This window comes from Eriocheir sinensis, chromosome 33, assembly GCF_024679095.1.
Source record: "Eriocheir sinensis breed Jianghai 21 chromosome 33, ASM2467909v1, whole genome shotgun sequence".
Lineage (NCBI taxonomy): Eukaryota > Metazoa > Arthropoda > Malacostraca > Decapoda > Varunidae > Eriocheir > Eriocheir sinensis.
Genome location: NC_066541.1, coordinates 14857953 through 14885588, shown reverse-complemented (window position 1 = coordinate 14885588; position 27636 = coordinate 14857953). Strand labels below are relative to the sequence as shown.

The following is a 27636-nucleotide window of genomic DNA, read 5'->3' as shown; positions in this document are numbered from 1 at the left end:
ACTCATCACAATCACATTCAGATGCGAGGTTCAGTCGTATTTCTTACGCGGCTGGTTTGCCCAATTTCCTCTGCTTCCACTGATTCACTTTGTTCATGATCCTTTGGTTTTGACTTCTTAAATGGCAGGTGTCTTTTACAATGAGTCACTGTCCTGCATAATTTATTTTCTAAACTGTGTGAAACTGCACGTGACAGTTCTATGAGATTATAGGGGTCAACAGATGTCTTGAAGGAAAACTCTGAGGACACACTTCTTTGCCTTTCTTTTCCCATGCTATTTTGTATCAGTGTCTGTGCACTCCAGGCAGGTATCATCCCCATATGGTGGAATGTCTCAGCAGCACTCAGGCAGGCAAGCTTTAAGTGGCCAGGACCAGACTGGGTTGAGGGACGCACTGCCAATCTGGGCTATCTGGCACCCACTCTCCAATACACACAGAGATAAGAACAGTTACCACACTGTATATTCTCAATCAATAAACTTCACTTCATGAATATGTTAACAGAACTGTGGATATATCAAGTAAGTAAGTCTAAATGAGCTACATAATTGTGATTTTTGCAATAATCTTCACTTCAATTAATATTTCTGATTGAAAATACAGGTATTTGCAAACTCAAACGTCAGTCTTTGTTATCAGATGAATCAGACAGATAGTAATGTCAAGCTCAAGGAGGCTGATTTAGATAAGTGTCCTCGGCTGCTATCTGCAGGGCTTCACAAAGTAAAAAAGTCTTTCTATTGCAACTTCTTATCAGTGCTTGGTTTAGAGAAAGAGAAAGAGAGTATTAACCTTGTGTGTGCTTATTTCCTGTGGAATGAACTGCTGAGGTAGAAATAATCCTGATAACAACACAGAAGTCAATAATTGTTATTCAATAGCAACAAATGTTATACCAAACTCACAAACAAGGTAAATTTCATATCAGTTTATAAATATTTTTTTCTTGCTTAAGTTTAAAAACTGTTTCAGAATAAAACTGCTTGCACTCCAGTCAACAACATACATACTACAAAAATAAGAAGAATAAGCATAAAAACAAAATTATAATACAAAAGAAAAGGTCAAAGACTACATCATGTGTACACAATAACACTTTAGGTGGAAGGGGTTCTACGTGGAGGGCAAGATAGGAAGTGGTGGCTGCTGAGGTGAGAGGTCAAGAAGTACATCACACACTGTCCAGTACTGGAAGTGATACGATATTAGTAGCAATGACAGCAGCATTGAACTCTGAATAGAACACAATCTTCAGGCATTTATTTGGACATCTATTACTGTAATGCTCCTGTAATTGAATACAAATATAAAAAAAGTGGTTACCACTATAACAGGTATTCCATCAATAAGTGACTTGAGACAGTTGGTTCCTGAGGGGCCGGGCCCCGTCCTGGAAGCAAGACAATGACAAAACAAGGAGTACGTGAGTCAAGTTGTCCACCTCATGGTTGTGCTTCAGTAGATGCCAATGTAAACAGCCTCACCATTTCAAGGTGGCCAGGTGCCTCCATTAGGAAATAAAATGCTTTGCTTGGAAGGCATCTAGGGCAACACCTAGCCGTGAAGGTTACACAGATGCTGTGCGGCACATGACTGTGACTAGAAGGCCTGGCAGCTGGGTGATGATACACTGGGACTGAAGGCTCATGCAATGCAGTTGTCAGTGTGGTCATGAAATTATATATGCCACTATTAAAAGGTTTTAAGCTTTGTTTATCGATAAAACTTTTTTTTTATGTAGTATTCCAAATAGCCGAAAATTAATAACTTGAATTACAATAATCCATGTTTTTATTTGATCTAAGTAAAAAACTATAACAAAACTTTGGACTGCATTGCAACAATTTCATCCTACAGTATATATGGAAGAAAATAATAGTTTTCTGGGAAACTCAAAATACAGCAAAAAGCTAGCTAGCTACGTCACCAAAATTCCCTGAAAGAAAATCCCCAAAATGAGTTCTTGCCCGACGCCATGCTTTGTGGTTAAAGTGAAATGAAAACCCAACGTAAACAATAAACACAATTTCTACTAAAGGTCAGAAACCAAGAGGTTCAGTGACCTAAACAAAAATAAAATACTGTATTATGTATGTACAGTAATTCCTGCAGTGTGCCAACGAGTGCTCCATGCAAAGGGTGAGTTGGTGGGAGACACAACAGGACACAGTACACATGCAGAGTAGTAACAAGGGGAGGAACCATGCTCGGTGTGAACCACAAACGCTCACCATCTTTTCCTTGACAATGTTTTCTATTTCTGTGGCAAGGTCTGTGGTGCTCCCTTCTGCTGTCTTCAGGGCGACACTGGTTGACTGTTGGAGGGACAGGACTGTCATCCAGACTAACCCAATCACAAAACCAGACTCGAACCAATAGTTACCGGCAGAGAGATCTAATCAACTCCTATCATCCACGGCTACATGATCTGACTTATCATGCAGCGCTAAATTTTCGTGTCCTACTAATCAAGATTTAATTTACCTGGGACACACCTTCAAATATTGAATTTATCCCCACTGATTGAAGGCAGTTGCAATTATGGAGCAATTTTTAACCCAATAACTAAGTCTCACCTCCAGGGAAACACCTGAATACCTATCAGGCCTCTACCTAACCAAGTTCTCAACCTGACAGTTCAGCAACTTGTACACATCTGCCACCATGCAAAACCAACATGTTAGTCCACAACCAGACACTCACCCCCCTGGCACCATACCCAGCACCCTTTGTAACATGCCACCACACATTCACCAGCACCATCAGAAGAAAGATCCCGTAACCAATACATCAAGCAGAGTTTAACCCAAAGATGTTACTTTTTTGTCAGACCTCCAGGCACTATTAGTCACCTTTGTTAACCAAAGACCATACCTGCTAGGAGGAGGAAAGAGGAGAATGTGGTGAGCCTTACAACTAGCAAATTGTATGTGCCATATGGGGAACACAACAAGGAAACTGGGCACTCTATCCTAAATGATATAATTAACAAGAAGAAGCTTAACATAAAGTCAATATACAGAGGCACAAAACCCTACAAAACATAAATTCTCTAAAACTAAGACTGGTCACCCAGTCTTAAAATCTAAAGTAAGTACTAACTCTAATCTCTAGTATGCTGGCTACATAAACATCTGAAGAATCTTCTCTCCAGTGATCAGGCTCTTATGCACAAAGGATTCCAAAACCTTCACGCCCCAAAACTCCGAGGCAAAGCTAAGAGTATAGTGGTCTGGTGCATCATGCATAAGTCACACCACCTGAAGCTACACCAAATGGACTATAAAAATGGCATGAAGGCACCAGGAAATGCATTGTTTTTATCAAATTTACAAAAGGTTCTCACTTATGTCAATTTAGATAAAAGAGAATGTTTTCTGCATGTCTCCATTGCACACACTGTAAGTTATGTTGCCCGGCCATGCTACACTACCTGACTGCCTCACAAGTGGTTAAAACGGGCCTAATCAAATTTACAATATTTTCACAAAGATTGAGTAAAAAACTCTCCAGTATACTACCTGAAAGTCAAAAGCAGAATTAATGAATGGTAGAATTATAGTTAGGGTACAGAAGCTGGGGCATTAGGGAGAAGTAGTGGAGCTGAGTCTCTGGAACGGCAAAGCACAACAACCAAGGCAACAAGACTTACTCTGGAAGGAACGTCTGTGAGAATATTGTCGAGGGGGGGGATGGGAGGCCCGGCAGCGGCGGCAGCGGTGCCTTGGGAGCCCTGAGCTGCTGCTGCTGACATGGGCTGCTCCAACACCTTCATGGGGGGTGGCAGCTCCATCTCCAGCTCTCCCTCCTCCCCATTCTCCACTGATAGGGAGCGACTGGGTCCGGTTGCACTGTCTGTGGGGTGTGGGAGTGTGGTGAAGGATGGGTTGGGTCTTCTGGCATGGACTACAACACTACTCAAGTTTTTAACCCCTTGACTATGGATTTCCTACAAGAAGTCATCACCAAGCTACATGAATGGAGCAAAAAGTGGCTGCCACAATTCAATGAAGAAAAATGTAAAGTCATGCACCTTGGGAAGGGAAATCCATCATGCCAATACCACATGGGAAACACTCCACTATACACCACAGAGGCAGAGAAAGACCTGGGAGTATATGTTGCCAGGATACCAGTGAAGGCAAAATCCGTGCCAATCGCAGCGGACAGGTTGAGGTAACTAATAAAGGCAATTTAGATAAAGAACTAACATATAAAAAAATGATGTAAGATCTGCAATGAATGCAGGTCGGCTAAATGCAGGTTTAGAAAGGAGATAGGCGAGAACAGGTTCACAAATAGGGAGGTGGATGAGTAGAACAAAGTGAAGAGATGTACGTATTTGAGGCAAACACAACTGAAAGCTTTAAATGGAGGTCAGAAATAACTATGGATGGAGAGGAGCTGAAATGTGTAAGGCCAAAGAACATTTTACAGCCTGCTTATATATTAATTTCTATATGCTCAGTGCGTGCATCATTTTCCAAACCCTCAAGATACACTATATACATGATTTCCATTAACAAGGTTGCCATCCCTCAGAAATAATACAGAATATTGCATCCTCATCTAATGCTCTTACTCCTTTAAGCTATGTCTAGTCTCCATCGGTAATTATACAGGTCCAGGCTGAAAATCTCTTGCAATCCCCAATGTTCTAAAAATACACAGGGACATCATCTTTAAAGCAAATTACCAAACACTGTGATAATGAACTACACCTAATGAAGACCTGCAGCCTTTCAGCACTAACAAGAAGTAACAGGAGTGTGTGCGTGAGGGATTATGGGTGTCAGGGGAGTGCTGAGAGACACATCCATTCTGGGGTGAGGGGAAGGGAGGGCCACAGGGATATCAGTGACTGTGGGTGGGAGGACGTGGGAGTGTTAGGGCGAGAGAGAAAGCATAAGGGCTTGCGTATAAGGTTAGGCCAACGTGGGTATTAGGAAGGAGAATAAGGAGTTGTAAGAAAGTGAAGGAGGAGAATTAATAAAGTGATTTGGGAGAAGTAGTATTAGGAAAAACACTCATATGGAGGATAAGTAAATATGTTTGAGAGGAGTATTAGAAGTAGCATAAGAGGGGAGGATAAATATTTGTAAATAGTTTTGGGAGTAGTATTAGAATCAGTACAGTACTTAAGTATAGGGTTAGTATTAGTAAGGAGTAGTACTATTATCATAAGTATGTGAGTGTAGAAGAAGTAGACGTGTTGAGGTAATAAGTATGCATACCTTCCCATGGGATGAACATAGGGTGGGGTAAACATATATGTGTGAGGAGACTTCCAAGTAATGTCGTAACCTTGGGAGACTAGCATTATATAAGGTGTTTGTGTATGGAGGAGTATTCACGTCAGAGCCCAAGAGTGAGAGGAATATAAGCACCCATAACTCTGAGGGAGGCACGTCTGGCTAAGATGGGTAACTGCATTGATAGTAGAAGCATGAGAGGCATAATAATTAGAATCAGTTATGGTATATAAAGTGAAAGACTACCATGACTTGTATTAGTGTGACTGAATACATGGATAAAACTAGAAATAAATAAGTATATAAGAAAATGTATTGATACAGTATGAGGAGTATAGTATATAGAGTGAAGGACATCATGACTTGTATTAGTGTGACTGTATACATGGATAAAACTAGAGATAAATAAGTATAAAAAAGAAGCATTGATAGAGTATGAGAAGTATAGTACGTATATAAAGCATTAGTATATAGAGTGAAAGACAATCATTATCTATATCAAAGGGAGTAAAATACAAGAATACAACCAGAGATAATTACAAATAAGAAGTATTGATATTGAGCGTATGAAAAGTGGAGGAAAAAACATTAGCATAAGTACCTACCTAAAGTGAAAGACTATAAATATTTCTATTCGAGCGAGTATAAATATGGACAAAAATAGAGATGATTAAGTATGAGAAGAAATATTAATTAAACAGTAACACACACACATTCTCAGATATATCACTCACTCACACACCCACACACTAAAAAAGAAAGTAAATAAAAAACTGATAAGAAGTACAGGTAAGAATAATTAGTGTCATTACCTGGGTGTGAGGTGAGAGGAGGGACACGAGCGGCTGGCACCTCTGTTTCCTCCTCCGACTGACTCTGGGCGCCAGGCTTGTTCCCCATGTCGCCCGCAGTGCCGACCTGCAACAAAGAGCAACATGTCAGCGCAACACTCCGGCAGAACAGCAACACACACGTACACACACACAAACATACAACATAGCAACACACACACATACACACACACACACACACACAAACACACAGTCAGTCATCCACTCAGCCACCCACACTGCCACACACACACATACACACACATAAAAAAGTAAATTAAACAACAAAAACTGATCTGCTGGTTGTTTGTATTAAGAACACACACACACACACACACACACACACAAGAACAGTCAAAGGTTTGGTTGTGAGAGGCTTGCATAACATTTTTCCGAGGCCTGATTGACAAAATAAATAAGAGCGATGTTTATGAAGAACTTTGGCTAATGAACATGATACCACACACACACACACACACACACACACACACACACACACAATCGCACTCATAGCTGCCTGACTGTCTCTCTGCCCTTTTCCCTTCTAGCAGTATGATAATGGCTTGTAATATTGTAATGTCACTGTCACACACACACACACACACACGCACACGCATCCTCCCAGCTGCCCCTAATTATTAACTGCCTCCTGCATAATGTTACAACTTGAGGGAACTTAGTAGAGCCTCAAAACACTTCCTTTCATTGTAGCAGAAGAAAGAGAAGGTGTAGTAGTAGTAGTAGTAGTAGTAGTAGTAGAAGTAAATTAGAAGAGAATAGTGGTAGTTGTAGAAAGGGCAGATTATGATAACGAAAACGAAGAAACGCATAAACAGGATAAGACAGACCGCGCTTTAATTTACAAGTTGTTTTCTTTTCTTGTTTTTTTCCTTTTCTTCATGGCCTCTCGCCCATGATTCCGCACTGCTTTCTATACATGTTTTCTCTGTACGTGGGCGAACACAACTGCTGGCTTGCTTGATTGCGTTATATATATATAAAAAAAACAAAAAAAACAAGAGAGAGAGAGAGAGAGAGAAAGAATCTCATCACTATTCCTCAGCCATCACAGTCACCCCGGGCCTTGGAACGGAAACCCCTGGCAAGAAAGTAAGGAAGGAAGGACGCACAGAGGGAGCTGGGTATTGGGTTTTGCCACTCGGTCGGGCTGGGACTCCGCAAGGGCTCGTGTTCCCGTGTGAGGCGCTAATGACCCTGAGTCTTGGGAGTCTGGAAGCACGTCACAGGCATTATATCACTTCGCCCGAGTGTCTCCGGTTCCCGCCACGAAGGAGCCTGTTATGCCGTGGGCGAGGGAGGGAGTGAGTGAGTGGCTGCCTCCTGCCTTTCTTCCTTTCCCTTTTTAGGCTTTTCTTCCTTTCTTTCATGGTTCCCTTTTGCCTTTCTTCCTTTTCTTATGGTTCCGTCTTGCCTTTCTTACTTCCCTTCATCGTTGTCTTGTGTCTTTCTTTCTTCCCTTCATCGTTGTCTCGTGTCTTTCTTTCTTCCCTTCGTCGTTGTCTCGTGTCTTTCTTTCTTCCCTTCGTCGTTGTCTCGTGTCTTTCTTTCTTCCCTTCGTCGTTGTCTCGTGTCTTTCTTTCTTCCCTTCGTCGTTGTCTCGTGTCTTTCTTTCTTCCCTTTGTCGTTGTCTCGTGTCTTTCTTTCTTCCCTTCGTCGTTGTCTCGTGTCTTTCTTTCTTCCCTTCGTCGTTGCCTCTTACCTTTCTCCCTTTCTTTCATGGTTCCCTCTTTCCTTATGATTCCCTCTTGCATTTCTTCCTTCCCTTCGTGGCTACCTCTTGCTTTTCTTCCTTCCCTTTCATAGTTGCTTCTTGCCTTTCTTCCTTTCCTCATAGTTGCCCCTTGCCTTCCTTCCTTCCTTCCTTCGTGGGGATTTTTTCTGCGTTTTGTTACTGTTTTTCGTTTCCTAGAGTGATCGTTAGTTTGTTTATTTGTTTTCCTGAGTGAGAGCTTGTGTTGGTAGTGACGTGATGGTGTGTGTGTGTGCGTGTGTGTGTTATTCACCGCCACGGCCTGATCACGTGTTGGACTTGTAATCGCCAGCAGGTACCCTCCCGACATGAACAAGTGCTCTTTATCGTCGATCTCTGGGTACTGCCAGAACCTCCCACACCACACACCCCATCCCCCTTGCTCGAGAGGGGATAGTAACCATTCCTAGTCAACGGAAAGAATCCGGCCTGAGAGGGCTCGAACCGCCGCCCTGTCAGACCGTGAAGCCTGGAACCGCAGCGCTCTAACCAGTTGCGCCACGGGAAAGTGTGTGTGTGTGTGTGTGTGTGTGTGTGTGTGTGTGTGTTGGCTACGCATGTGAATTCTGTTTCCGCGTCATAGTTCTTCTCCCATGTAACGTGACGAAGCAAAACGAACCAGCAAGAATCGGGTGAAGGACGGAAAGGTGAAGAGGATGAGCAGGAGCAGCAGGAGGAGGAGGAGCAGGAGCAGCAGGAGGAGGAGCAGCAGGAGGAGGAGGAGGAGGATCACGGGGTAGGAGGAATAAGATGTACAGGAGGGAGAAGGAGAGGGAGGGAGGGGGAACGCGAGAGGGGGCAGAAATAAGATAAAACGAACTAAGATTGGCTTTCTCGGTTACGTGCAAGAGGGCAGAAAGCGCGATACAGGTGACCTTGAGCTATTAAGTGACCTGCTTCTCCACGTAAAGGTAGCCCCCCACCCTTCACTCCCCAACCCACTCACCCCCTTCTCCCACCCCCTCAACACAACTAGCTCTCTGTTTAAGCGTTACAATAAACAATCTCTTGCCGTCCCGCCCCACCCACGCCCCATAGCCACCGCCCCCTCCAACGCCCACTATTCCTGTCTTTGTGGTTTGTGTGAGCGTGACGGAAGACGTGGAGAGGAATGAACAAAAGCAGTAATTATCGATAACTTGAAGGAGAGGGAGTGACTGGTGGCGTGGGTTGAAGGAGGAGGAGTGAAGGAGGGTAGAGAGCGAGGTGTGTGGAGAGGTGGAGAGGACTAGGAGAGTAAAGGGAGAAGGAGCGAGGTGTGTGTGAGGAGAGGCGGCGAGGGCAACGGAAGAGAGGGAAAGGAAGAGGAGGAGGAAGAGGATCGGGAGGAGGAGGAAGAGAGCAAGGTTGTGGAGGAGAACGTGAGTGTGTAAAGAGAGAGAGAGAGAGGTGGAGGTGAAAAAGGAGTGGGGAGGAGGGTGGGGAAAGAGAGAGAGCGCGCGAGAGTGAAGTGACAAGAGAGAGAGCAAACGAGTAACAAAAAGGGACCCAAAAAAGAGCAAGAAAAAAGAAAAAGAGAGCAGCAGCGAGGGGAGGACATGATGGGCTTCAGTATCCATACTTAACACGATGCTTCGCTGTCACTGTCCCTAAGTAGATCAATAGAGACTCAAACGACTCACGAAAACCATTGATGTGCAGGAAAATCACGGCCAGTTGAGAACCATTGAGATATAACAAGAAAACTACCCCCTGAGAGAGAGAGAGAGAGAGAGAGAGAGAGAGAGAGAGAGAGAGAGAGAGAGAGAGAGAGAGAGAGAGATTGTCGGACACTTCCACCTCTCACATCAACTGTTTCCAAAGGCCGAAAACGCGTCAGTCGGGTTCTAGTGAATGTTTTTTTAGGTTCACGGTACAGAGGAAGGGTCAAACTACCACCAGGGTCATAAAACTACCCCTGGAAAGACCCATACCGCCTACGAAAGCCTTGTCAAAAGTGTGTGTTGAGGCGCCGAAGTGTTTAAAATTAAGACCCAGAGACCACAGTACGATTAGGAGCCTACGCCACATCCTTGATAAGCGGCGGGTGGGGCAGCAGCAGCGGCAGACACGGGGAGAAAGATCCGCTCTCGGTGTCCGGGTTGCGAGGCGAAGCTTGTGTCTCGTGGGGAAAGAGCGCTAAGAGGCGTCACTCACAGCGGGGGGAAGCTTAGTGAGGCTGGGAAGATGGGGGGAAGGAGGAGGAGAGAACAGAGAGGCTAAGAAAAAGCATATAGGCCAGGAAAATAATTGAGAGGATGGGAAGGTGAGGGGAAGGAGGGAGAAGAGAGTGGGAAGATGAGGGGAAGGAGGGAAAGCAGAGTGGAGGGGAAGGAGGGAGAGCAGAGTGGAGGGGAAAGAAGAACATGGTAGGAAAAAGAGGGGAAGAGGGAGAACAGAAACGACGCTGAGAAAAAGAGTAAAAAATCTGATAAAATCTTAGTAAACAATGAAGGAGGGTGGATAACAGAGGAAAGGATAAGAGGTAAGGCTGTGAAAGTAACAAAGACGGTTAAGAGGGAAAGGAGTGGCTAAGGAAAGGCATATAAAGTTTGGCGAAGGAAAAAACCCCATGGAGGATGATAGAAAAAACGATGGTGAGGGTGGATAACAGAGAAAATGGTAAGAGGGAAGACTGGCGAAGTGTTGAAGATGGATAAGAAACAGAGCATTGTCTAAGGAAAGTTATTTAGAGGCTTGTGCAGGTTACGAGAGGCTGGAGAAGATGGGTAAGTAAGGGAAAGCAAAGGGAAATCACACGGAGGCTTAAATGTCACAGGAGATGAGAGGGAGGATGCTAAGTGGGTGCCAGGAAGTAAACAAGGATCCCATAAGCTAACAGGGAGAACTGACGATGCTGGTGAGACAAAGACGAAACGATAACAACTCCAGTAAATGCAACTAGAAATTCCCCAAGACGAAAAAACAACAGGCTAAACGGATGCTTGTGACAAACTTAAAAAGAGGTTGCAGATAAGAGAGCTAGAGATGACGAGGAGGGAGACGTGATGATGGTGGCAGGGATGCTGGTGGTGGGGAAAACCTGTGGCTGAGGGATGTAACATAGATGCTTAAAGGGGTGGGGAGATAAGGAGATGAAAGCAACGGGGAAGCTGGAGACGGGAAGAGCTAGAGGAAGTGGCACGAGTGGGGAGATGAGGAGGAAGAGGTGGAGGTAAGAGGAGGAGGAGGAGGAGGAGGAGGAGGTTAAGGGGTAGCAGTAATATAGCGAAAGAGAAATGAAGTCGACGAGTGGTGAATGAAGGATGAAAGAAGCGAAAAAAATGACAGCAGACGAAGAATATTGAGAAAGGGAAGCTTGAGAGAGGAGGAGGAGGAGGAGGAGGAGGCAGGTGGAGATGAAGGATGCGAGGGAACAGGTGCATGAGCGTTCTCTGGGATGAAGCTTCTCGGAAAAATGTTACGGACGTCTTGGTTATGGTGCTTTTTTTGTGTGTGTTATTGTTGGTTGGTGGTGTTGGTGGTGTTAGTGGTGATGGTGTTGTTGCTGTTGGTGGTGGTGATATTGTTGTTAGTGGTGGTGATGTTGGTCATCGTGTTATTGCTGTTGCTGCCTCAGGGGGACTAAACTATTTCCTCGAATGATGTAATGCGTTCAAAACAGAAGAGAGAAACATAATATTACGTTTCCTATAACCAATAAAAAGTGTAAATAAGTGCCAAGAGATTAAAATACTGAGAAATACTACAAAACAAATCACAAAATCACGGGAAACAAACAATAACGCGGTGATCTTGTGTTGGTGGAATCAGACTGAACGCGAAAACTATATAATATCAACAATAACAACGATTTATCTCTGTGTATAGGCTAACCTTCTTCCCATTGCTGGTGTTTTGAAGTCTCGCCATCTGAGGCAACTTACTACAATAACATCGACGGGCCGCACACACCAACAGGCTCAACCAAAACAGTCCGCGGCGAAGACAAATAAGCTGAGAACACGCCCCCGGAACCGCGTGAAGGATTGTCAACACCTCTCAGAAAACAGCGTGACGGAGCCCCTCGCCACATAAACAGCGCAGGGGTCTGGTCTGGTCTGGTCGGCCGTGCGCCCCTTAGATAAGCAAGCTCCTTCTCCTCCTGCTCCTCTTCTTCTTCACCCTCTTCCCCCTCCTCCTCATCATCATCTTTAGGCCCTTTTAGAGGTCCCCCAGTGGCCTTAAGGTATTCTGTTTCTCGGCCACACGAAGGTTCTGTGTTTTGTGTCCTCGTCGTGAAGTGGGTGCGGGCCTCGACGCGTGGGGCTGCGGCGTACTGCAAGGCGATGGATGGCCCCGCCTGCCCTCGAGCGGCGATGCTCCAAACAAACAGTGTGAGAGTGAAGGTGAGGAGGTGAGGAGGAGGAAGAGGAGGAGGAGGTGCTGGGTGCCATTTCTCTATCATGGGCGAGTGGTTACGGGCTGTTTTCCAGGGAGAAGAATTGTAGGTGGTTATGTTTTATTGCCTATTTTCTTGAAGTGGAGAAGATGGAGGAGGAGAAGGTGCAGGAGGAGGAGGAGGAGGAGGAGGAGGAGGAGGAGGAGGAGGTAAGTGTTTCAGGTGAATGAGCTTAAGGGCGGCTCCCCTGCGCTTGTGACCCAAAAGGAACAGCCCCGCCCGCCTCACCGATCCTATCCTCCACCCCAGTCCCTACCCTGCCCCTCCCTGCCCGGCCGTGCCCTGTCTACGTAGCCACTCACTATTCACGCTGAGAGGCAAAACAACCTCTAATACTTTGTTTCTTCCCCGCAAGTGCCAAGAATGATGTGGACTGCAAGACAAGCGGAGCCAAGCACGTGCCTTCAACCCCTCAGCCACCCCCAACCTCTCCTTGCCTCCCTTTACTTCCTCCTCCCTGCCCTTGCCTGCAGACTCTCCCTGACTCCTCCTGGTTCTTTCTTTCTCCTCCTCCTCCTTCTCCTCCCTCCCTCTGCCTCGCCCCCGGGTCATATGCGCCTTCACTCAACGTCATTCGCCTGGATTTGACATTAGCCACCTGGGGTCGCTGGGGGCAGTGGGGCGCCCGTGATGGTAAGTCATGCTCGCGTCGTGACCCCAAGCACGCCTCTGCCCCATAGATAGACACACACACACACACACACACACACACACACACACACACACACACACACTCCTTCCTCTTGCTCGTCTCTCTTTGTTTCTTGCCCTCTCGTCCTGAACTCAATTTCTCTCCGCCGGCAGCAGTCCGCTACTCTGGGTACATTGCTAATATTAAAAGCGGTGTCATCTCATCTCCTGCCCGGCAAAAATTAGAGGAACCTTTCAGCCCTGGCGTGTATGTCGTCGTCGCGTGTTTATTCACCCTCATTGCCCTGGGTCGTCGTGGTGGTGGTGGTGGTGGCGTGGTAAGCCTGACATGATCTCGCTGGTCTCTTAAACATCTATTTCCTGAGCTTCCTTCACAAACAAAGCGTGAGTGAGTGCTGCCTCTCTTCAAGCCTCGGCCTCCTCACGTGGGCCGGTTAAGGAGCGTGATATCACATCCGACGCTCACCGCCCTCCTCCTCTGCCCTCCCTCCCTCACACCTTCCCTCCACCATCACCAGCGACACTTTCATAACATCCTGTGTGTGCCTACCTTGCCCCGCCCCGCCCCGCTCCACCCCGCCCCGCGCACCCACGAGGAGGCCCCACCTTCACCAAGCATTGACACACATTCTTGACATTTTTTATTTCAAGTGAGCGTCCCTTGAGCCCCGCCGTGAGTCACTTCGCGGAATTTTGTCGCCGTCACGAGGGCCTCGACGACGCGCGGCGCCAGGGTGACGCGCGACGCCCCTGACACGGCGAGAAGCGTGTCGGCCGCGGGGGAAAAAATAAACGCGCGATAGAATGCATGAAAGTGTTCACACCCACTTGCGAGAATTAAACAGCTCGGCGATCTTAAGTAAAACAACACACGCTTAGACTAATAAACGGGCGCCCTGTAGCAGACGCGTGTACTGAAAGACTGTGTGAAGCAATGGTGATGTTGAAGAAGGAAAACCAAAATAAAGACGTACGGGAAGGAAAACAATAACAGAGAGAAGGTGAGAAATAACATAAACTCTACATAAATAATCACCTCTCAAAATACTTTAGGAAGAGACTAGCATTGTGTAAATCATCAAGAGGGTCGGCAAGGAAAACTGTAACACGTGAACAGAGACACAGATAGATGGATAAATGGATAGAGGAGGAGAAAAAAGAGGCTGAGAAGAGGAAGAGCGGGAGGGAGAGAGGGGGCGGGGCAGACGGCAATAAAACACTCACAGTTGTCGGGATACATTTTCGTTGATCTAACGTCTAAAATTACCGAAGGCGGAGAGCTGAACCTAAACAGTCGCGAGGCGGGACTACGATATTACAGCACGAGGTGAATCGAAGAGGAGCTGAATACCTAGAGAAGAGGAGACAGACGATAAGGGATAGATAGTCATAGAGATATACAAGAGGTTATTAGGAAAGATGGAGTTAGGTTAAGGTAAGAGAAGGGGACGGGAACGGAGACAAGATAGATAGAATGGATAGTGATAGAGAGAGATACAAGAAGGTTAGAAGATTAGAGAAGGGAATGAGTAGGGAGATAAACTTAATATGATAGCAAAGGGTTATTAGGTAAGGAGGTTAGGTGAAGGTAGGAGATTATGGGATGGGAGATAACATAGATAGGAGAGAGAGAGAGAGAGAGAGAGAGAGAGAGAGAGAGAGAGAGAGAGAGAGAGAGAGAGAGAGAGAGAGAGAGAGAGAGAGAGAGAGAGAGAGAGAGAGAGAGAGAGAGAGAGAGAGAGAGAGAGAGAGAGAGAGAGAGAGAGAGAGAGAGAGATATGCAAGGAGATTAATACAGGAGGCTAGAAGGTAAGAGAACACGATCTTTTTTTTTTTTTTTTTTACAGTAAAGGAAGCAGCTCAAGGGGAAAAAAAATAAGCCCCTTTGATCACTGCCGCTGTAAGAGAATTTAGAAGAGGGATGGGTAGATGGATAGGATAGATGGCGATAGAGAGAGATATAAAGGGTTAGTAGAATGGTGGGGAGGAGGTTAGGTGAAGGTATGAGAAGGAGATGAAGAGGGAGATGACGGTGACGGTAACCCCAGCATCCGGCGTGAACACCTGCCGCATCTCTCTCTCTCTCTCTCTCTCTCTCTCTCTCTCTCTCTCTCTCTCTCTCTCTCTTCCCTTCCCCTCAGAGCTTGTGTGGTTGTCTCTAGTGATAAATATAAACAGGTATGAATAAAAATAATCTGACACACACACACACACACACACACACACACACACACACACACACACACACACACACACACGTTCGTATATAAAAATCAGAAATGACTCATCCCGTCTCGTGTCTCGTTATATCTTGCTTTATTTCCAGCCGAATATTTTCCCGGAGTTGAAATTACGAAAGTCTTGACCGCCACCATCATTGCCACAACCACCACCACTATAACAGCCACCATCATCACCATCCCCACAGCTATATGCCTTCTATCTGTCTATCGTGTCACGCCAGCCCCACCATCATCATCACAACCAACACCGCCACCAGTATCATCACCATTACTATTAATATCGACTTTCAATCTATCACGTCACAAACAACCTCCTTCATCCTCATAACCATAATAATTACAACCTTCAATAGCAGCAAAAAGGAACAAGAACAAAAAGGTATAACACTGACTGAAAGAAAACTGCGCGATCATAACCTAAAAAAAGGAGGAACACGTAAAAAAAACTCTCTAGAAATGAAAAAAAAAAAAAAAAAATCCTACAAACACCAAATACGAAAAAGGAAAGAAAAAAGAACACTCAACCTCCATAAACAGAAAAAAGCAACAACAGCATATATAACAAAAACAAACAAAACAGCAAAGAACAAAACACAGAACACGGCACACGTAACACCCTTCCACAGGAGTTCGTTCATTCGTTCGTGCGTTCGTTCGGGGCGCGCTACACTATTTTTGGCCCCGCTGCAGAGGCCGAGGATTTACGAGAGATGGACCGAGAGGAAGCGCATCTTTAGCCCACGTCAGCAGCCCGCGGTGACCTGCTGCTCCCCGGCCCGAGAGTAATGCTGACGAGAGGGGCTGACGGGAAGGATGATGATGAGGGGGGCTGACGAAGGGACTGACGGAGGGGGTGACGAAGGGGCTGGTAGGCTGATGGGAGGGTCTGACGGACTGACGAAGGGGCTGACGGGCTAACGAGGAGGCTGACTGGCTGACGGAGGGAAATATGAAGGGACTGACAGACTGACGAAGAGAGTGACGAAGAGGGGATAAGGGTGCGACGGAGGGACTGACGAAGAGGGGCTGATGAAGATGGAACTGAAGAAGGGGGGGTTGAGGGACGGACAGGAGGATTGGGTTGGGCTGACTGACCTTACCCTCTCTTCCCGCGGCGCCTCAGGTCATTTTCACACCTTTGCGTTCAGGTGAGTTGGTGATGTATACGCTTGTCAGGCTTGAGCAGGTGAGTAGTTGTTTTATTATTATTATTCTTTACCTTTCTTGTTTTTTTTCCTTTTCTTTTTTTCTTTTCATTTTTGGACATGTTATTTACTTGTCCGACTACCTCTTGCATTTTTTATTCTTGTTATTTTTCTTCGCTGTTCTTCCGACGTGAGCAAGTAAGAAATAGATTGCCTTTTTCTCACTTTTATTTTACTCCTGGTCTTTTTCTCCCTTTATTTTTTGTTCTTTTTTTTTTTGCTCATGTTCTTAAAGTCGTCCTACTTTCTGCTTTTATTTCTATTTATTGCTTTTTTTTTTTACAGCTAAGGAAACAGCTCAAGGGCAACAAAAAAAAAGGTGTAAAAAAAAAAAAGGCCCGCTAATCGCTGTTCCCACAAAGACAAAAGTAATAAGAGGCCAAAAGAGAAGTTAATTTCGGAAGGAGAGGTGTCTTGCCCTTGCTCTATTTATTTTCCTCCTCCTCCTCCTTCTCCTCCTCTTTTTTTTTTATCAAGGGCGTCAAAAAGCATGAAGTATAGTATATCATCTTTTTACTCCCTTTTCGCTTTGTTTTTTATCATCTTCTCTGCATCATCTTTTGCTTTTATTCTTCATCCTCTCTTCTTCATTCCATTCTCTTTCCTTATTTTTTTTTATCTCTTTTCACTCTTTTAATTCTCTTCTCTGTCTCAGTCTATTCTTAGCCTTCGTTCTTCTCCCAGTCTCTTCGTGTTTCTTTCTGTTACTATTTTTTTTCTCTCTTTTATCATTACTATTTTATTTTCTTCAACATATCGTGCGAGGCTGCCCGAGTAGTGACGAATATTATAACATTTCCATAATTTTTTTGTGTGTGTAGAGGCGGGAGGCTGCAGTAATTCCAGGCCAGAGAGGGAAGGCCAGTTACGAATTTTACTGTTATTATCATCATTTTCTCTTTCTGATTAATTTTCCTTTTATTATTATTATTACTATTATTTTCTCTTTCTGATTAGTTTTCCTTGTTGTTACCGGAGTTCCCCTGCGTACGCGTAGAGGGGAAGGAAGGAAGAGAGAAGCATGACACAGATGAAGGACACGAAGAAACTGGGAGAGGAACGGAGAATAGAATAGAATAGATGGAGACAGAGAAGAGAATTAAAAGAGTGAAAAGGGATAAAAAATAAGGAAAGAGAATGGAAAGAAGAAGAGAGGATGAAGAATAAAAACAAAAGATGATGCAGAGAAGATAATAAAAACAAAGCGAAAAGGGAGTAAAAAGAAGGAATGAGGATGGAGAGAAAAATAAAGGAAGAAGAATAGAAGAAGAAGAAGAAGAGAAGGAGGCCGGGAAGAAATGATAACATGGAGAAGAGTGAAGAAAAAGATGGAAAGAAAACAGAAGACACAAGGAAAAACAAGAAAACAAGAAGAAAGTGATGATGCTATTGGTTAAGAAGGAGAGGAAAATAAATATGTACAGAACAACAAGGAGAAATATAATAAAAGAATTAGAATTTGCATGTGACAAGCGAACAGAGAGGAACAGTTTTGGCTGTGACCTTAAACACACACACACACACACACACACACACGCACACACAGGCACACAACAGGATGCTCTCAGTCCCCGAAGAGCCAAACATGAGATAAAGAGAAAGAAATGAGGTGAAAATAGAAGTGAACAACAAGCTGATAAGAGAGAGAGAGAGAGAGAGAGAGAGAGAGAGAGAGAGAGAGAGAGAGAGAGAGAGAGAGAGAGAGAGAGAGAGAGAGAGAGAGAGAGAGAGAGAGAGAGAGAGAGAGAGAGAGAGAGAGAGAGAGAGAGAGAGTATATATACGGATGTCAGATGCGTAAACCAAACAAAACAAACAAAAAAACAAGAAAAACAAGACTACGAGAAGATTAAGAAAATATCACACCCACAAAACATGAAGCAACGATTGTTTAGGAGACGAAAGACACGAGTACGATAATTAGTATAAAGTAGCCGATGACGTCACTCGTTATAACCTGAGACGGGACCCCGCAACGTTACCAGACTCTCGTACTCAGAATATTTTGACCCGTATTTTCAAACTCATCGGGTCCTCAATTCGCCTCTTTGAAATCCCCCTCGTAGAGATTGCAAGGATTTCCATGGACTGTTTTGTGAGCCCAGTGATAGATTTACACGGTTTCTGCACTACCCTATTGCATATTTTGGTATGTCCCCTGAACTCCCTTACCTGACTTCTCTTCCAATAATACATCACCACCACCACCACCACCCACCTCCTCCATCCTCGCCACAGTCACCTCCCGCGCACCAGCTCCTCCGTTACACCTTGACCGGAAAAAAATCGCACAAGAAAACTCGCTGAATCTTCCCTGTGACCCGTGGAAATAGTTCTAGGACCAAAATTGTGTTTACCGATTTCTGATCACACCAAAAAAACTTACCTCCACACACACATCATAAGGACAATAATTTAGAGTTAGTGTTCATCAAAATCGTTAATACCTGACGTTACTTCTTTTACACTAGTTAAGGGTCAGAGGCTGGAAAATAAAGTGTGCGTATAGGAGAATCTGGTAACGCTGAGACGGGACGCCGCTTCAGCTGGTATGCGAGAAATTTACTTGGGGCTTTTTTGGAAGGTGGGTGGGTGAGGGAAGGCGCGGGGAGGAGGGTGGGAAGGGGGGTGAGGGGGTGGGAAGGGAAGTTGAGGGGGTGGGACGGGGAGTTGAGGGGGTCGTCTAACACTGTTTATGCGGGAAACGAGGAAGGCGATGACGAGGAGGATTTTGGCATTTTTTTTTACCTCGTTACTTTCCCATCACGAGGAGGAGGAGGAGGAGGAGGAGGAGCCCTTGCATGGGACATTTTAACTTGGGAGTCGTGTGAGTCGGCGAGGTCATGAGAGAGAGAGAGAGAGAGAGAGAGAGAGAGAGAGAAACTTGGCAATGGAGGAAAAATCTACCACACGATGACGTTGATCTGCCGAGAAACAGACGAAATCTCTCTCTCTCTCTCTCTCTCTCTCTCTCTCTCTCTCTCTTCTCCTTCTCCTTCTCCTTCTCCTTCTCCCTCTCCTTTTCTCCCTCTCCCTCTCCTTTTCTCCCTCTCCCTCTCCTTTTCTCCCTCTCCCTCTCCTTTTCTCCCTCTCCCCCTCCTTTTCTCCCTCTCCCCCTCCTTTTCTCCCTCTCCCCCTCCTTTTCTCCCTCTCCCTCTCCCTCTCCCTCTCCCTCTCTGTGATCTGGTTTCACTATAAACACTAACATCATCACCATCATCAGCGTCTGCGGGAATACAACCATTGTGTTCTTATCTTGTAACCTTCACCACCACCATCACCACCACCACCACCACCACCACCAAACACAGCTGGCGCGACTCCTGCACCAGTTGGCCGCCTAACAACGACTATTTCAAGTACCAAACACCCAACACACACAACAGGAGTACACACTAAGGCAGCGGGGCGCACACGGCGGCTCTCACAGTACACTCTCGTCTCCTAGGTAATGCCAAGGGTGGGGAAGAGGGACTTACTGAGTTGCTAGGTCTGCGTGCGTTATATATGTGCTTCTTAGAATGTCCTCACCTCGTACTTAACACAGGTATAGACGAGGCTGGTAAGGTGTACGGATGTCACAGTACACTCTCGCTTCCCCGGTAATGACAGAGAGCCACTTGATTGAAGAGTGTAGAAGATAAGTGTCGGTCTTCGTATGTTCTTAACCTCACTTAACACAGACAGTCATAGACGAGGGTGACAAAGGCGTATAGATGTCACAGTACACTCGCTTTCACGGTAATGACGCAGAGCCACTTGGCTGATTTGTGTAGCAGATACGTGTCGTTCTTCGTAAATATGTCCTTGTCTCACAATTCTACACGAGTTTGACAAGGCGAACAGATGTCTCCCAGTACGCCTTCGTTATCCCGGTACACTCGTTTTCACGGTAATGACGCTGAGCCACTTGGTTGACTCGTGTAGCAGATACGTGTCGTTCTTCGTATGTCCTTGTCTCACACTTCTACACGAGTTTGACAAGGCGTACAGAGGTCTCCCAGTACGCCTTCGTTATCCTGGTTATCACACAGAGAGCCAATGGATGATGAGTGCAGCAGATCCGTGTTGTTCTTCGTATGTCCTTGTCTCACACTAACACAAGAGACTGGCAGGGCGTACAGAGTTTTCCAAGTACGCCTCCGTGTCCCCAGTTGTCACACAGAGAGAGCATTGGATGACAAATGAGTGTAGCAGAGATAGGTGTCGTTCTTTTGTATGTCATTGCCTTCCCTGTTATCTTAAGTTGTTACAGGGGGTGAGATAAGGTTCCCATCTCAACAGGAGCAAAGGCCAAGTTGGTGATTAAGCGTTTAGTCATATGTGAGAGCTTTTTTCCTACTCTTCCCTCGCCTTCCTTTTCCCTTAAGCTGCTATGCTGGGAAGGCGGGTAGTACGAGCGTTTATAAATGGACTAAATTCCTGCATCTTAGGGAACATGAATGGTGCAGCGCCAAGACTGAAGTTGAGGCGAAGTGGGCAGTGTTGTAGTGTGCATCGGGGGTGGAGGAGGAGGAGGAAGAGGAGAGGGAGGAAGGGGAGCATAAGGGTAGGGTAGGAAGGGATACAAGGATAGGGGATAGAGGGAGGCATGTAGCTAAGGTATGGAACGCAAAAGGTAAAGCATGAAGGGGAGGAATGAGAGGAGAGAATGGAGGAAGAGGAGGGGAGATATGAGAGGGAAGGTGGGGGAGAAAGAGGAGGGGGAGAGAGGAGAGAGAAAGCTCCCACCTTAAAAAAAATCCCGTTGCTTCTTAACACACACACACACACACACACACACACACACACACACACACACAGACCACGTGACCAGACCCAAAATCAACCAACCACGAGACATTTTCACGGGCCAGACCCAAAATAAGGCTCAGGGGTCACTGGCTTGACATTCACGACTATAAACTTTCCAGGAACAGCAACACGTGGCCAGGTGAGGGGGCGGGAGGGGGCGAGGAGGGAAGGGATGAGGGGAGAAGGGGGAGAGAGAGAGAGGGGCGGGGGCAGCCAGGTGTCCATCCGTCACTCAGCAACAGGTATATGGGTCACGATGCTACGGTTCAGGTGTTGCGTGAGTTAAATGTCGTACAGGTGTTGACTTGACTTGTTGCTGGGTACTGACCTCTCATATCTAGGTCGATCTGGTGCACTCCTCCTCCTCCTCCTCCTCCTCCTTTTCCTCTTCTTTCGTCTCCCCTCACCTTAACTACTCACCAACCTATCCCTTTCCTCGTAGCCCCCTTGAGTGACCCTGCAGACGCCTTGGTAGAGCAGAGAATCAGTGGAGTTATATCCTTAAACATTTCAGTCTCAAAGCAAACGCATCTGACAAGGATTTCATAGGAGTTTTGGCCATTCCCAGAGGTGCTTTTATGACCCCGGTGGTAGTGTGACCCTTCTTCTGTACCAAGAACCTAAGAAAGCCATATTTGACAACGCTTTCGTAGGAATTTTGGGTATTTCCAGAGGTACTTTTATGACCCCGGTGGTAGTGTGACCCTTCTGCTGTACCGTGAACGTGAGAAAACACTCATGAAAACCCCGACTACTCTCCATTTTGTCCTTTTGAAATAGTTGACGTGAGAGGTGGATGTGTCTAAGAACACCAACCGGCGACTCCCAAGTGTTAGGTCGGCAGGAGATACATTACTCACGGTGGTCGAGGGTAAGTAAGAGACAGGCCGAGCGGCACCAAGGTTTAGGCGGGACGGAAAGGCTCTAACATGAGGGATGGGGCACGTCAGGAGGTGTTGGCACGGAGGATAACACTCGCAGAACAGTTAATAATCGGTGACTCCCTTGGACGCGCCACTATTTACAAACACGTAAATCGAGAAGAACGAATCATCTCCACGTTGGTCATTACCCCCTGGCGACCGATCACTGGGCTACCTTGTGCCTTGTGCCGGAGAAGACGTGGCTGGAGGTGGCCGGTGGTAGTGGTATGGCCCCTTTAGAGTAGCCAGGTGTGCCGTGGGGCGGGGTAGGGAGTGGTAATCGAGGTGTACTATCACAGCAGCAACAAAAACAACACCTATCTTCCTTAATAGCACTGAATAACACCATCATAAGTTACACAAGATTTAGTTTATAGTATTTTGAGCGACCGTTCTCGAAGTCACCTCTGAGGCCGAAGAGAATGAACAGGAAGGACACAGTTTCTTGAGTGTGAGTGACAAAACTTCCCTCCACTGACCAACATCTTTTACTGAACAACATCAACGGAAACTGACTCTTCCAAGGCTAATTCAAGACAAACCATTACGTAATCTACCCGTACGGAGCAGTAAGTAGCGGGCTTTTTTTTCATTATTGTTTTTTTTTCTTTTTACGTCCTTGCACTGTCTCCTTTGCTGAAAAAAAGTCCCTTCTGAAGCCACATTACTAAAGACAAAGACGTAGGAGTTCCATGAGGGTATATAGGACGCGTGTGATGTCAGTGGTGTCAACATGGTGTGCCCTAGAGAGCGTGCTGGAGGGCGCCTGGCCGTGGTGGCATTCCTGCAGCAAAGACGCGCGCCCTATGGTGGTAAGGATGTTTAGCTTCAGCCTCAAACACCGGCCTCGCCCAAGTGCCAAACATCCGGGGAAGTGTTGACTCTCGCCGCCCTGTTAGGTCAGCCTGGGAGGTAACACGCGAGGCAGCGGTGACACGCGGACAGAGGCACTTGTAGGCCACTCGCCACGCGGACAGACAGACAAACAAACAGAGACCAGACACACAAACACACAGATAGATACACAAACCCACACAAAAACAGATACAGAATCCTCAACACACATACAAACACACGTGGAGACCTTACCAAACACCTGTCTGCCTCTCTACCCGTAATAGTTTAGTCCAAGGTCACACTCTCTACCTGTGATGTGGCTTCGTGAGGGGCAGGACGCGGCTCGGTTGCCACACCTGCCTGCCGCCTACTAAGGTCACACCGAAACAGGATGCACGCCAGTAACAATACGAGTCGGTGTATACGGATGTGACAACGACAACACCACCGCGATACTAAGGTTCATTGTTACTCTATGTCGCCCCCCTCACCCCCCCTTCTCTCTCTCTCTCTCTTCCCCTTCCTCCTTTCCCCCTCCTCATTAACTCTACTTCCCTCCCTCCCTTTTTCACTACCTCCTACCCACATTCCCTCACTCCATCAGTTATTTCTCTTCTCTCCCTGTACTTCCTCATTCCTCACTTCCTCGTTCACGCCTCTCTACACTTATTCCTTCCCTCGTATACTTAACACTCCTTCTTACACTCCGACACTCCCTCTGACACCCCGCAGTTAATCCTCAGTTCCTCAATTCTTCTGCGCCTTTTCACACTTCCTCTCTCCCTCTCTCATATACTTTCATACTCCTTATACTCCTACAATCCCTCTGTCCCTACCTCCCTCCCTCCTTACCTCCTCCCTCAATCCATAATTCCTTCTCTCCCTCACTTCCTCATTCACCCCTTACACTTCCTCCCTCATACACTTCCACACTCCTTCCACTCCTCTCATACTTCCTCCCTCCTTCCCTCCTGCGACTCCCTCCACGCCGCCGCCCCGAGAACAACACAGCGTCACCTACCGTCGCCGGGCCCTGACAGCCGTGCGGGTCATGCCTCTCGCTCACCTGTGGAAAGAAAGCATCCAGGTGAGTGTTGTGTCAGACGCGAACACACAAACAGACATACACAAATAAAAGGTAAGTTAATTAATAAGAAAATGAGTATAGAGCGTGAAAAAAATATATACTGATTAATTAAAAGAGAAACAAGGAAGGAAAGAATGCAAAAGAAAGCTAAATAGGAGGAAAGAAGGATAAGTAAAGAAAGATAGAAAGAAAGAAGGAAAGAAGGAAGGAAAATCTAAGAAAAATATCAAGAAAAATTAAAGAAAAAAGTCATTAAAGAGAAATAAAGCAAAACAAGTAAAAAAAAAAATTGTAAAGTGTGTATGAGGAAAGACGAAGAGAAAACAAATAAAAATGAAAGAGAAAAAAATCAACAAAGAAAAGTAAAGCAAAACAGGTAAAAAAAATGTCAGGTGTGTATGACTGTATATACTTTTGACGTAACACCCAAATCACCTAAAAACACACACACACAATAAACACCAGCATTACGATATACAAACGGAAATAGATCATTCATTAATTGCATCACATGGCGTAAAACGTTTGCCGGTGTCCTTGGGCGTTATCAGCAGCAACAGACAGACTGACGAAACACGTGTACTAAGGAAACTCATGTGTGTGTAAATCCGTGTGTGTGTGCGTGTGTGTTTAGATAAGTCATGTGTGTACGATTTCCGTGTGTGTAAATTCCTGTATGTGTACGTGTGTGTTTAGATAAGTCATGTGCGTACGATTTCCGTGTGTGTAGATAAGGACTATTAAAACTCATTCAGGTGTTAGCAGGTATTTGAGAGAACATAAGAACATAAGAACGTAAGATAAGAGCAGAGGCAAGGACAGAAGCAAGGTGAGAGATAAGGAGGAAGAGGAAAATATGCAAAGAGGGAGGAAGTGTTAAGAGGTGAGACGTGAGAACAGACAGGTAAAAGAGGAGTAAGAGGAAGAAGAAGAGGTAAGAAAGGTAGGGGAATGAGAGTGATGAAGAAGAAGAGGGAGAGGAAAGGCGTAAGAACAGAGGAGGAAGGAGAGAGGTAAGAAGATAGGTAGAGGAGTGCACGAGAAGAGGAAGGAGAGGAGAGAGGTGAGAACAGATAGGAAGAGGAAGGGGCAAGAAGATAGGTAGAGAGGAAGAGAAGGGGAAGATGAAGGAGGTTAGAAGATAGGTAGAGGAGAAGTGATAAAGAGTAAGAAGAAGGGGAAGAGGAGTGACGCAAAAACAGACAGGAAGGGGAGGAGGAAGGTGAGAGGTGAGGAGCGGCAGGAAGGGAAGGAAGATGTGGGTGAGTGGATGAGAACAGGAAATGAAGGCAAGTTTTGAAGTCTTCCTGACACCCCCAAACACCCCTCCTACACCCCCTCAATCAAGAAGGAGGTGACGGAGGACGAAGAAGGAGGTTACAAGGAGGAGATAACAAGGAGGTGACAAGGAAGGAGGTAACACTAAACATCACTTTTCAACATCGCGTCATTCTCAAGAAAAGCGCTCTAACTCTTTATGCCGAATTCTACAAGTCTCTCTCGCTTGTATTATGATCCACTTCTATCATGAACCACTTTTCAACCTATGACAACTTCAAGAAAAGTGCTCTAACTCTTTAAGGGGACTTCTACAACGGCCTTCCTCGCTTGTATTATGAACCACTACTAAAATTCCCCTTTCAACCCATGTAAACCTCAAGAAAGCGATCAAACTCTACAACACCCTTCCTCGCTTGTATTACGGAGTGGAGGTTATTAGCGCAGGACTAGTCTGTTCCTCGCCTTCTGACGCTGCCTAGACAAGACCCGGAGCATCAGCCACCCTTCGGCAGGCTCTCCAGGACAACATACCCTTCAGGAGGTCGTAGTTCAACTCACTATTATAAATTAGTGCTAATCCATTTTATTTACGTGTTGGGATTAGTCTTTGAAATCGGATGGCCAGGAAGAGAACCAACCCCAAAATCACTATATATAAAGACTTCGTAATGTAAGAATGATTGATATCGTAACGTCACGCAACAACAAATCAAAATACCAGTCCGTTGTATTCACGTATCAAAACTAGTCATTGAAATCGTATGGCGAGGAAGAGAGAATCAAACTCAACGTCACAATACGATGAGCACTGAGGCCACGCGCAGCTATAGCGTATATATATGCCCCCAAGTGTTCCTTTTTACACTTCTCTTTCCGAAATTGACCTCTCTTTTGGCCACTCATCTCTGCGGGCTTCTTTATATTTATCAATTTTTGCCCTTGAGCGTTTTCTGAACTATAAAAAACTTACGATAGAGAAGTAAAGAATGAATGACTGGCCTCGTGACGTCATACACAAGCACCCAATTCACGGAAACTCCCACAAACAGGAACCGCGTCATTCACAGCACCGCCGGGAGCTTTCACAACCCGGGTGGCTCAACGAGAAACACGACGCTGACATGTCCCATTCATTACCGAGCTCATTGGGAAAGGTGAGTCACATTGCCTGGCGCTATCTTATCAGTGAGCAAAGTGGTTACTCATCAGGCAGGAAGGGGTGAGAAGGGGGAAGGGAAGGAGGTCTGGAGTTGTGTGGGTGGGAGGGAGTGAGGGAGGGAAGAGGGGAAGTGTGAGTGGAGGAAGGGAGACGCAAGAGGCGCTGTGGGTGGACGTGAGCAATGAGGGGTTGTGATAATGGAAAGAGGGACAAAGGCAGTGATAGTGTTGAGGGAAATGGTCTTGACTGGGCGGAAAAGGAAATGTGTTAAGGTACTGATTTGACAGGCGAGGGAAACGTCTCCTAACGCCCTGTACCGTGTCGCAGCCGCAGCAGAACAATGCGCGGCGGCGGGAGGGAAGGAGTCACGGCGGCGCCTCTAACTCATTTAAACTCCGAGGAGTATTTATTACCCGTCAGCGTCAGCGGCCCGCCTACCCCGACACCTGCGAATCCTCCCTCCCTTCCATGCCACCCCCCCACCCCCCAGCCCCAAAACACCGCGGCCACGGCGTCCTGCCTGCACCAAGAGCCGGGAGTGCCGCGTCTTGGCTGGGCCGGACACACGCGGCAGCAACAACAGGACAGAGCAACAAAATGGAAGAAATGAGGCACCTTGAGGACATCCTGCGCTGGCTGGGCGAGAAGGGCGCCCACCATAGCGGTGTAGAGGTGGCTGCTCACGTCCCCGGGGGAACAGTCGAGGCTGGTCCTCTTGCGGTTGGCGTTGGGGGAGAAGCTGAGGGGACACGGCGCCTGATCCCGCCCCGCCGGCAGCGTCCCGATGCTGGTCCGCCGGGGAGCCGAGTTCCCGCCGCCCGTCATGCCCACGCTCAGCCGACGCCCCATCTCGGCGCCTCGCTCACGAATCTTTTCCAACATCGACATGTCCTCTGGCTTCCGGCAGCCACTTTCGCGTCAGGTATCCACCGCCACTACAACTACAACTGGCGCGTCTCTCCAAACCTTTCACATCACCTGTCGTGTCATCGAACGTGAAAAAGAGCCCTTGAGACCGTCTGGCGCCCCCCCCTAACCTGCCGACAAAGGGCTCCCTCAACCTCAAGGTGTTCAAAGCCCTGAGGCATTCCTGAGGCTGAGTCGCCCACTCACAGCCGGGTGCGGCGCTGAGCTAAAAACTGTATCAGTAGTTTTCACAAGAACAAACTCAGTCCTGCCTGGAGAGGCGCAGCGCCGCCCCGCACGGTCGCCGCGCCCCG

At 46.5% G+C, this 27636-nt stretch overlaps 1 protein-coding gene across 8 annotated transcripts in view; it reads right to left on the bottom strand.

The window, feature by feature from the left end:
- The window catches only part of LOC127006773 (triple functional domain protein-like), a 328876-nt gene that overhangs the window by 28842 nt on the left and 272398 nt on the right, over window positions 1-27636 (bottom strand). For 5 of the 8 annotated variants that reach the window (XM_050877079.1, XM_050877077.1, XM_050877082.1 and 2 more), the window contains 4 exons: window positions 23911-23955; window positions 6069-6174; window positions 3657-3859; window positions 2236-2319 (listed from right to left, as the gene is read on the bottom strand). In XM_050877079.1, coding sequence (XP_050733036.1) covers window positions 2236-2319; window positions 3657-3859; window positions 6069-6174; window positions 23911-23955 — 438 coding nt within the window. The remainder of the gene's footprint in view (window positions 1-2235; window positions 2320-3656; window positions 3860-6068; window positions 6175-23910; window positions 23956-27636) is intronic. The other 3 variants (XM_050877085.1, XM_050877083.1, XM_050877086.1) reach the window with 2 other exon arrangements.